The sequence below is a fragment of the Typha angustifolia genome, chromosome 1, assembly GCF_048772165.1.
Source record: "Typha angustifolia cultivar Huaian chromosome 1, ASM4877216v1, whole genome shotgun sequence".
Lineage (NCBI taxonomy): Eukaryota > Viridiplantae > Streptophyta > Magnoliopsida > Poales > Typhaceae > Typha > Typha angustifolia.
Genome location: NC_133239.1, coordinates 4,472,441 through 4,484,671, shown reverse-complemented (window position 1 = coordinate 4,484,671; position 12,231 = coordinate 4,472,441). Strand labels below are relative to the sequence as shown.

The window sequence follows — 12,231 nt, the reverse complement described above, 5'->3', positions numbered from 1 at the left end:
TCCATTTATATTTTTAGAGATCTTAACCAATAGATCCTCGTCAAAGATCAACACTTACTCGCAAGGCAAAGTGCTAAAAAAAAAAAGGTTGTTTCATGGTCACAAAAGTTCACAATGATGGTGAATACCAATGCATGGGCAATCCAAAACTCGTGATTTTAACTTGTGTTTGAACTCGTGCACGATTTGGCTGCATTCAAACGCCTTCAGAAATTTTTGCTATGAGCTTGCAATTAGCTAATTCTGCTTACATAAGCAGAAGATATTTTAACGCACCTCTGGGTATGCTTGAAGTGTTAAACTTTTATAGTCTGTCTGGGTATGCTTGAAGTGTTAAACTTTTATAGTCTGTAATGTGAATTACAATTGAGAACAACATGCTCCGAGATGCACATCAAGATTCACCCAGAACTCCAATCGGTGCACAAACAAAATCTGGATATCTGTTATCTTTCTGCTTCAGCATCAAAATTTTTGATATTAAGGATCAGAACAGTAGAACAGATTCTTCCGATTACCTCCGCTTCACAGAAGTAATTGTAGTAATTAACAGAAGCATGGACAAAAGAGAGCAAGGAGTCCAATATCCATTCAAAAGAGGAACTACAAGCCATACCTCTGTTAAAACTTTTGTTTTCTGTTTCGTGAAAGGTTGTATACTTGCATAGGAAGAGTATGGTGTTTTCTGTTTGAGAGATGTTACTTGAAATTTCTTGTAAGCGCTTATTTCTTCTTAATCAAAAGCAATTAGTGATACAAAGGTTCTTCGATCATGCTTCTGCTGTCTCGGGTTTCTCATAAATTATGTACCAAATAAGCCATTAATTTGTTGATTCTCTCTCTCTCTATAGTTGTCAAGGATCCTACTGAAATTGATGATCTCTATCTGTCACAGAAATCGATCAGTTTCACTTGATAAGAAGGATAATTTGCCAGCTAATAAACATCATCATGTGGCACCTAGATGGAGAATTTCACGTAGCTCATATATATATATTAATAGATGTGGCCAATCTTGAGAATATAGGTGCAATGAATTCCACAATAGAATGAGGCCATTTTTGTCCTGGAGCACGAATTTTCTGGCCACCCAGCTAGCGTGTCGGCGGAACCCAAGTCGTAGATAGAGAGAGACAAACAAAGACTTATATGAGTCTCCGCGATCTTCACTCATTCTTCTCTCTCAAACATTGAGTTCACCCTGCTGCTTGTGAGGATTGAAATGGCGGGGATGTTTGGATCTGCGATCGTCGGTGAGTTGGTGAACAGAACCGCCTCATTCTTGGTCGGAAACTACGAGATGCAAGCGGGCGTCAAAGACAAGCTGGAGAGGCTGGAGGAGCTGCTCATCAAGATCCAGAGTGCAGTGGAAGCGGCGGAGGGGCGGCAGATCAAGAACACGTGGCTGCTCCGATGGTTGCGGAGGCTCAAAGACGCGGCCTATCAGGCTGACGACGTGCTCGACACCTTTGAATACCAAATCCTCGAACAGAAAGCCAACGGCGACGAGGTGAGTAGCTCCTTGGCCGCCTCCTCTACTAATGTCGCCAAACGTATGCGTACTGCTGCCAGGAGCTTGTTTTCTTGTGACGAGGACGTCAAGGAGCTGAGCAGTGTCGTGGAGAATTTAGAAAGAATTGCAGCTGGTGTGGGGGATTTCGTTCAACTGTTACAACTGGATGACAGCTCCAAGAAGTCGGAGTTGCCCACCAACAGCCGCATCACTAGCTCGTTGCTGCCCGAAGAACCGATTGGTCGAGAGGAAGAGAAGGAGAGAATTATCAACCTTGTGCTGCAATCAGAATCTAATGCAGTTGGAAATGTTTCTGTCATTCCGATTCTCGGAATCGGAGGAGTTGGAAAGACTACTCTTGCCCAGCTCGTGTGCAAAGATGAGAGGGTGAAGCAGCACTTCTCTCCAATTCCAATTATGTGGGTATGCGTTTCAGATAGCTTTGATGTGGTCAGGCTTACAAGAGAGATCCTCGAGCAAGCCGACAGTAATTTTAAGCCTGGAGATATCGAGAATTTTAACAGTCTACAAGTGAATCTTGAAGAGAAGCTAAGATCAAAGAAGTTCCTACTGGTCCTTGACGACGTCTGGAGTGAGAACGAGAGGAACGTCTGGGAGAAGCTTCGCACTCCTCTGTTACACGGGAAGGAGGGAAGCAAGATAATTGTTACGAGTAGACTACCGAGGGTTGCAAAATTGATGGGCACCATGGATCCAATTAGATTAGATGGTTTACCAGAGGATGTGTATTTGCCTTTCTTTAAAAAGTGTGCTTTCGGTGTTGCTGATCCTGATGAGGATCCAAGATTAGCAGCTACAGGGACAGAGATTGCAAAGAGGCTGAAGGGATCACCTTTGGCTGCAAAGACCCTCGGTGCGCTGTTGAAAGATAATCTGAATGAAGAATACTGGCAGAGCATCCTGAAGAGCGACATCTGGGAGTTAAAACAGGGGCAGGATGGTATTATACCAGTACTAAGGTTGAGTTATCAGCACCTACCCGCACACCTGCAGAGTTGCTTTGCATATTGTAGCATATTTCCAAAAGATTGGGAATTCAAACGTGATGATCTGATATACATGTGGATGGCAGAGGGCTTTATTCATAGCAACACACAGAGGGAGAGGATCGAGGATATAGGAAGCGACTATTTTGATGATTTGATATCGAAGGCATTCTTTGAACCTGCTTGGTCTGAAGATTCAGCTTCAAAAGATATCTACAAGATACATGATTTGTTGCATGATTTGGCAGAATCTGTTTCAAATGAGATCTGTTGTAGGATCGAGAGTGATGAGCCAATGAAAATTCCAGACAGTGTTCGTCATTTATCTGTGATGACTACTAATCTAGCTGGACTTACCGAGCACTCATCTGTACTAAAGCACTTGCGGACCTTAAATTTTCTATTCAAGAGCAAGTCAAATCTGAATGTTGCTGATCTTCGTGAAGTACTGGAAAAACTGAAAAGCATTCGTGTGCTTAATCTTGTCAATTGTCACATGGAAGAACTGCCTATATCCACATGCAACTTAATGCATGTAAGATACCTGAATCTCAGCAACACAGGAATCAAAGTACTACCGGATCAATTGTGTAGATTTTACCATCTAGAAATACTGATTCTTTCGGGATTGAAGCCTGATGGAGCACCTGCGAGCTTGGGCAAACTAATCAACTTGCGCCATCTAATTCAAGATCAAGAATGCTGGTGGAGCGATTATACTATTCCAATAATCTCTAAGATATCCGGCGTAAGTAAACTGACTCGTCTTGATGAATTAGAAAGTTTCCATGTAGGGAAGGCGCCAGGTTTTGAGATTGGACAGCTAAAAGACCTGAGCAACCTCAGGGGATCTCTTCAGATAATGAATCTTGAGAATGTGGGAAGTAAGGAAGAAGCCATGGAAGCTAGGTTAAGTTGCAAAAGAAATGTTGTTACCTTGGAGTTGGCATGGTGTGACGCCCAACGAAGTGCAAGATGTGAGGTCACGGAGGAAGTATTGGAAGGCCTGCAACCGCATCCTCATCTCAAAGGACTTAGGATTATTGGCTATAGTGGAGTCCGCTCCCCGAGTTGGCTGATTGAAAAACATTATTTGAAGAACTTAGTAAATCTTAAGCTCCATGGCTGCCAGAATTGGAAAGAGCTCCCACCTCTCGGACAACTTTCATCACTCAAGTTTCTTCAATTAAGTGGGATGCATGCGATAGAAGAAGTTGGTTGCGGGTTCTATGGTTCTGGTGTTGTCAAAGGATTTCCATCATTGGGGTACTTATCATTTGTTAACTTCCCAGAATTAAAGGAGTGGTGTGCCATCGAGGATGACCAATTGTTTCCCCGTCTTAACACACTCGAAATCAAAGATTGCTCCAAACTGAGGGCACTTCCTTCCCTCCCACCTACATTGGTATTTCTAACACTAGTGAGAGTAGGAATAACCCTTCTCCCAGCATTTCACAATCCGAAATGTCCATTATCGGCATTCCCCTCGTCCTCGTCCTCATCTTCACCTCCTTCATCATCATCCCTATTTCATTTGACTATTTTGAACTGTCCAAATCTGGAAAATTTTGACGAATGGTCCAAAGAAGAAGGGGAGAAATTAAGTAAGTTGTCACATCTACACACTAGTTATCCTAACATCTACCTCCTTCGTCCATCGCTGGATAGTGTATGGATCGAAGATAGTGACATCGAAGATGTGAACTTATCCATGTGTCTACAACGTTCCTTATCCTTATTAAGATCGATAATGATAAGGAGGTGTCCACATATTACAACCCTTCCCTCGGCTGATCTATTGCGCCACTTGACCAAGCTCAAAGTTCTGACCATTTCTGATTGTGGAGAGCTGAGGTCAATTGGAGGGCTACGAGCCCTAATCTCTCTAGATCAATTAGAAGTTTTTAGGTGCCCAAAGCTGACCTCTTTGGCGGCTGATCAAATTGAACGGGCGGTGCAAGAAGAGGTGGCCTTTTCGTCAGTTTTCAATATCGGTCGACTAGAGATTGACAACCCCTTGCTGCTCAAGGTGCTAAGCAGAGAAGGTCCCACCTCCCTCGGACATCTGGGTGTCAAATGTGCAAATGAGATCACGATTTCCACCACTGAGATGGAGGAGGCATTTCAACACCTCACCTCCCTCAGTGCTCTAAGTTTTAAAGATTGCAATAGTCTCCGATGCTTGCCGGCATGTTTGAAGTACCTCCCGTTGGAATATTTATGGATAAAAAATTGCCCCAACTTCCAATCACTTTTGGGCAAGGAGGCGTTGCCATCGAGTCAAAAATACTTATATATAAAGAACTGCCATCCGGCTTTGAAGGAGCGTTACCGAGAGGGTGGACCTGATCGGCAAACCATCGATCACATCAGTTACATCTCTATCAATGACTAATCTAGGAGGATTTTCTAACTTTTGATGGCTTAACCATAGGGTGAGTATTACTTTGTACTTTGCTTTTATATTAATTTATTAATTCATGTTCATCTTTAAAGAACCTTAATACCTAATGTTATAATTGGTCATTTCTTACTTCATTATTAATCCTCCTCCATTGAAAAAAAAAAACATTGCAGATCTGATGCTGTAATATCGAATTCAATTTTATAACCATTGCTAAATGTCCAATTCTGCAACATGACTAACTAGCAAAAATCCTTTCTGAAACAGATATCTTGAAACTAAATTATTCTATCAGACTGGTCCTTATTTTAGTTCATGGCTTTGTTTCTAGCTTATTATCAATTGAGTTTTCCTATATTTAAATGCCTTCTAGATTATAACCTTCAAGGTTCCTTGTATTTGGAGATGCATGTTTATTTAAACGATGTATTCTATTTCTAGAGAAACAGAGGGCTCGTTTGATTAATTGTATTGCATAATATAACATTTGTTAAATATGTATTTTTTTCAGTGCATTATTGATTTTGTATAATATCTTGTTTGATTTTGTTTTGAGTTTGTTTGCTAAAGAACATCAACGGATAGTTGATATGAAATGCCAGTACCAACATTTCAATGACATGTGCCCTTAGGGAAATACAAGGATGATGTTATAAATAGCAATAATTAGACAAGTCCAAATTGCAAATTCAATCAAATCTTTATTATACCTTATACTCACAATTGAATTTCTCTGTTAAAATATTTGCAATTTTATATCATGATTTGTCCACTTTTAAGAATATCCTTTCCTTTCGACAAAACTAGTAGATTAAAATGAATCTAATTCTGCTCACAAGCTGAAGAGATTTTAACAAATCTTTGAAACTTCTCCAACTGTAAAACATTCAGAAGCTGAAATATGGATTACAATTATGAGCAACATGCTCTGACGTAGTTTTTTTGTTTTAATTACGGTTATACTTATCAAGACTAAGATTATGTATAAATGTGCTATTTGCTTTAAAAGAACCTATAACATTGAAACTTGCAAGATATCAAATTGTTTGTTAGGTTAGAATAAAAAGGCAAGCTCTTTTCTCGACAGGAAAGAGACAGATGAGGTCTGAGTGTCGAATGTGCAAATGAGCTCACGACCTTCACCATTGAGATGGAGGAGGCATTTCAACACCTCACCTCCCTCCGGAATCTAAGTTTTGAAGATTGCAATAGTCTCCGATGCTTGCCAGCATGTTTCAACTACGTCTCATTGGAAGATTTATCGATAATAAATTGCCCCAGCTTCCAGTCACTTCCGGCCAAGGAGGCACTACCGTTGAGTCTCCAATCCTTACTAGTGGTGGACTGTCATCCAGCTTTGAAGGAGTGTTACGTAGAGGGAGGGCCTGATCAGCACACCACCGCTCACATCGGTGACTAATTTAGGAGGAAATTTAAATTTTTGATGGCTTAACCAGGTACTCACCCTACGCCACTCTCTAATAGTTATATTACTATATTAATTTTTTGCTCATCTTTAAAAGAACCTCAATACCTTATACTTTTCTGGTGATTTCTATTGTTTTAATTGTTCATTCTCTTAGTTTCTTATTATTCCTCCTCCACTGAAAAAAAAAAAAAACACTTTGCAGATTGCTCAGAGTAGATGTATATATGTACCAGGGGAAAGAAAGGGATAGACAAGACCGAGGCTTACTCATGTTTATGTCCTATAAGTAATACGGAGGTCAACAAAGAACAGCAACCGAGATTTGATGCTGTAATATTGAGTTCAGTTTTATAATTGTTGCTAAATGTCCAATTCTGCAACATGACTAGCAAATATCCTTTCTGAAACAGATACGAGGACATGTAAAGTTAATCTTGAAACTAAATTATTCTATTAGACTGATCCTATTTCAGTTCATGTCTTTGTTTCTAGCTCATTATCAACAGAGTTTTCCTATATGAGAGTATCTTCTAGATTATAACCTTCGAGGTTCCTTTGTGACCATGCATTGGTATTCACCATCATTGTGAACTTTTGTGACCATGAAACAACCTTTTTTTTTTTAGCACTTTGCCTTGCGAGTAAGTGTTGATCTTTGACGAGGATCTATTGGTTAAGATCTCTAAAAATATAAATGGAACGTAAAAAAATTTAAAAGATATTACCCGTTCGTAGATCCAACATAATTTTCCTTGAAGCATTCTTTTCATTCTCACGGAGGATTGGATTTTCGTATCCTACTTTGAACCTTTATAAATCAAAACTTCTGGGCAGCAAAAGTTGAACAAAGCCCAAAGTTCCTACTTACAATAAAACACAAATGTCAAAATAGAGAATATCTTTAAAATATTAAGAAAAAAAATAAAGCAAATGATTTAAAGAAGTGTAATAATCTTAGCCAATATTAGTATATATTAGTGTTCCACTAATGATAATGCGATAAGCGCTAGGTATCTCTAATAAACTTTTGGCCCTTTGTGTTTTAGGATTCTTGATGATATGTTCCTCATCAAGAATGACATAATTCCATATAATTTCTTCTTCAATTCCATCAGAATTAGTGTGCCAGTCATCTCTTATTGCTTTATAGTTGTTTCGAACAACATCATGCGTGATAAGAAGAATACCACCTTCGTATAAAAGACTGCAAGGTGTTAAATATCAGCTCAATTTCACTGGAGAAAGTCTCATGTACAAGAGAAGGAAAAGGTCATCAATTTAAAGCATTGTACAAATTTTCAATTGAGACCTTATATCAAGTGAATAATGTCAATGAACATATTACAGCATGTCTGGAAAGAAAAAAAGGAAGTTCATATCAAGGAAACTAAACTAAGACCTTGAGAGTACATTAAAGTTCATAGTTGTGAGCGTTTACATTCACTCCAGAGTAGCTGCATAAGAGGATTAAAGAAAAGTCAAATAAATAACATCAGTCAGTCCAGTCATTATAAGACTTGTAAATGAGATAGATCTCACTCTCTGATCTTCCCACTGAGGCCCACAACCGATAGCTCCTTCATCCGATGACCGAGATGTAAAAAGATTAGAATGAGAGAATTGTATATCTCACTAACATGAATCAAGTACATAAATATGAGGAGATTACAACAATCTCTCCTATAATTAAGCTTGTCTATCCAACACATTAGGATAGTATTGCTATATACAAGGAAAGTAAATAACAAACAGATTAATCAAATCAACAATAATAGTAATAAAATCTGATTCTGAAACTTCTTTCCTGATTTTGATATTTCTTTCCAACAAACACCCTTCTTAAGTTGGAACCAAATATATTTTCAATATTTCTTTCCAACAAGTTGGAACCAAATCTGATTTCAATATTTCTTTCCAACACTCCCCCTCAAGTTGGAGAGTGGATATCTTGTACGCCCAACTTGCGTACCATAGGTATAAATATTTCCTTTCCCAAAGGTTTAGTTAACAGATCTGCCAATTGATTTGCTGAGCCAATATGCTTAGTAATTATTGAACCATCTTGAATCTTGTCTCGAATATAGTGACAGTCCATTTCTATGTGCCTTGTGCGTTCATGAAAGACTGGGTTTGCTGCTATATGGAGAGCGGCCTTGTTGTCACAATATAAGGAAGCAGGTCCATGGTGAATAAGGCCTAAGTCTCCTAATAGGCACCGAAGCCATGTTAACTCACAGCAAGCTCCTGTCATTGCGCGGTATTCCGCTTCGGCTGAAGATAATGATACAGTCTTCTGCCGTTTTGATTTCCATGAAATTAGTGAGGACCCAAGGAACACATAATACCCTGTAGTGGATCGTCTAGTGAGAGGACAACCTCCCCAATCTGAATCACAATAGGCCCGCAATTTTAAATCATTTTTTGAAGAAAAGAATAGACCTTGACCTGGGGCACCCTTTAGATATCGAACAACGCGTAAGGCTGCCTCCATATGATGTCTTCTAGGTTGATGTATGAATCTACTCAAGACATGAACATAATAAGTGATATCAGGTCTTGAAACTGTCAAATATATCAGGCGGCCCACCAATCTTCTATATTTGCCTAGATCTTTAAGCAATTCATCTTTATCTGACAGTTTTAAGCCTCTTTCCATAGGAGTGTCCACTGGAGCAGCATTTAATAGACCTGTATCTTTGATTATTTCTAATGCATATTTTCTCTGTGACATAAAAATCCCATTTCTAGATGCAGAGATTTCTATTTCTAGAAAATATATCAACTCGCCAAGGTCTTTAAGATTGAAATTTTTATGCAAATACTTCTTGATGGCAGCAATTCTGTTTGGATCATTTCCAGTGATCAAAATGTCATCGACATAAATTAGGAGAATGGTAAAGGACTTGCCTTTCTTTTCGGTGAAGAGGGAGTAGTCAGCTCGTGATTGTATAAAGCCAGCGGAAGTGATGACAGAAGAAAACTTTGAAAACCACTGGCGGGAGGCTTGCTTTAATCCATAGAGCGATTTGTGTAGACGACAGACGAGATGTTCCTCCCCCTGTCTCCGAAGCCCTAGTGGTGGAGACATGTAAATTTCTTCAGTCAGATCACCGTGGAGGAATGCATTGTGGACATCAAGCTGATGAAGTGGCCAGCCTCTGGCAGCAGCTAAGGCAAGAAGACAGCGAACAAAAATAATTTTTGCTGTGGGAGAGAAAGTCTCGTGGTAGTCGATGCCCTCCATTTGGGTGAATCCTTGAGCAACCAAGCGCGCCTTATGTCGCTCTATTGTGCCATCAGAGCGACGTTTGATCTTGTAAACCCACCGACATCCTATGGGTTTCTTGCCAGCTGGAAGAGATGTCAGACTCCATGTGCCGTTGGCAGCAAGAGCATCTAACTCAAGCTTCATTGCATCGCGCCATTGAGGGTTAGTGATAGCTTCATTATAAGAGGTCGGCTCTCGCTCTTGACTGATAGAAGCAATAAACGATTTGTGTGCAGGTGTATAGCGATGATAAGAAAGGTAATTGATCAGTGGGTACCTTGTCCCTTTGTGCGAATCTGGAGAGGAGGAGGTGACTGGATCAGAGGGAGAATGCGTGACGGTAGAGCAGAGGTAATCGTTGAACCTCACAGGTGGATTAGATTGTCGAGTGGAGCGACGGAGAGGAATATTGGTTGGTGGTGGTGGATCGGGTGTTCCGGTAGAGGGAATAGTGGTAGTATGGCAAGGTGGTGGTGGCGGGGAGGAAGTAGAGGGGAGAAGGTTCATGTGTGAACGAATTTCAGGTGGTTGTATGTGTGATGGTGGTGGTAGAGTTGCGATGGAGGGTGGTGAGGTGGTTGGGTTAGGTTCAAATGATGGTAATGTGGTTGAGTTGGGTTCAAAAGAATGATCATATGGGCTTATGGGACTTGTATCATCTCCCTTTGATGGGCTTGTTGTTTGGATTAAAGGAAAGGGTAGAGAATAGGTATTATTTGGAGAATAAGGAAAAATATCTTCTTTAAAATGGACATCTCTACTTGTGAAAATTTTTTGTGTTAATAAATCAAAAAGTTTGTAACCTTTTTGACCTATCGGGTATCCAATGAAAATGGAAGGTGTAGCTCGGCAGTCAAATTTATGAGAGGTATGAATGTTTGTGGCATAAGCCAAGCAACCAAAAACTCGTAGATGAGAAAAAATAGGAGGTTTTGAGTAAAGAAGCTCAAATGGTGTCTTGTCGGCTAAAATTGGGGAAGGTAGCCGATTAATGATATGAACAGCAGTAAGAGCACATTCTCCCCAAAATTGGGAAGGAAGATTAGCTTGAAATTTTAATGCTCTTGCTACTTGAAGAATGTGACGGTGTTTGCATTCCACAACCCCATTTTGTTGAGGTGTGTATACGCAAGAATGTTGAAAAATAACACCGTTATCTTGAAAAAAAGAACGAAGAGAGATAAATTCGCCACCATTATCACTTCGAACAGTTTTGATGCGAGTTTCAAATTGAGTAGAAACATAACTAAAAAAACGTTTTAAAAGCACTTGTGTTTCATCTTTATATCGCATCAAAAATATCCAAGTAAAACGTGAAAAATCGTCGACAATGGTGAGAAAATAATGAGAACCAGAAAAGGAAGGATATCGATAGCGACCCCAAATATCATAATGAATAACATCAAATGGTTTAATAGAGGAAGTATTACTGACATTAAAAGGTAAACGACTTTGTTTGGCAAGTGGACAAATAGAGCAAGATTTATTGGAATTAGCAGAAAAATTTAAGAAATTTTGGGCAATAAAATTCAAACGGGAAGATGATACATGCCCTAAGCGGTTGTGCCAAAGGTCGGTAGGTGAGATAGTGAGATTGCATGTTGGTTGGTTTGAGTACATGGCTTGTTTAGTGGTAGACTTTCCTGCTCCTAATGCCACCAGATAATAGAGTCTGTCACGCATTTCACCCAAACCAATCGTCTTCCTCGTATCCAGATCCTGCAAAATGCACCAATAAGGGAAAAATGTCACTGAACAATTTAAACCTTTTGTCAATCGCCCTACTGACAACAAATCAACTTTGAATGTAGGAACAAATAACACATCATGCAATTTATAGACAGAATTCAAAGGCATAGATCCTTTAGCAATAGTTTTGGCCTTCTCTCCACTAGGTAATAATACGGGTGATAACGAGCAACCTTTGTCTTTATGCAGTATTTTTGATGATGAGGTGATATGATTTGTTGCACCACTATCGATAATCCAATTTCGACGAGCTAATTGAGACAAACCTGGTTTTGTGACCGCATTTGCCTTAGGATTAAGGGTACCTTCTGCTTGATTATTGAGAAGTTCCATAATCTGTTTTAATTGGGCCTCTGTGAATGTGGTGTTGGGTCCATCTTCTTCACAGCTCGCCTGGTTGACTGCAGAGTAATTGGGCCGAGCAGAACCTGAGCCCGGATTGGACTTAGCCTTTGGATGGCCAGGGGGGTAGCCATGTAATTTGTAACACTTTTGGACCCAATGTCCATCGGCATCACAATAGGTGCAGTGGGGTCGCTTCTTTCCAGAACCGGGTCCATTACGTCTGTGATTAGAATTAGGACGATCGCTCCTCTCGTTCTTCCCCGATGATGGTGGATAAAGCTTACGGACAGCCATGGCAGCAACCGAGGTCGGCTCAGTGGAGGCGGAAGCAACTCCTAGATGGCGTTGTTTCTCCTCTTGAGCAATGAAGGAGTATGCTTCACGAACCGAGGGGGAAGGTTTCATCAAGAGGATTTGACCGCGGACTGCACTGTAAGATTCATTCAAACCCATTAGAAATTGCATTACCTTTTGTTGCTCTGATTGTGGTGTTTCACAATGCATCCCTAGCTCATC

At 40.1% G+C, this 12,231-nt stretch overlaps 1 protein-coding gene across 1 annotated transcript; it reads left to right on the top strand.

Moving 5' to 3' along the window:
• Positions 1 to 945: 945 nt before the first annotated feature.
• Positions 946 to 6,903, top strand: LOC140767290 (disease resistance protein RGA2-like). Its single transcript, XM_073107145.1, has 3 exons — positions 946 to 4,955; positions 6,012 to 6,381; positions 6,556 to 6,903. The coding sequence occupies exon 1, from the start codon at positions 1,223 to 1,225 to the stop codon at positions 4,913 to 4,915; it is 3,693 nt and encodes a 1,230-aa protein (XP_072963246.1). The 5' UTR covers positions 946 to 1,222; the 3' UTR covers positions 4,916 to 4,955; positions 6,012 to 6,381; positions 6,556 to 6,903.
• The last annotated feature ends 5,328 nt before the right edge of the window (positions 6,904 to 12,231 follow it).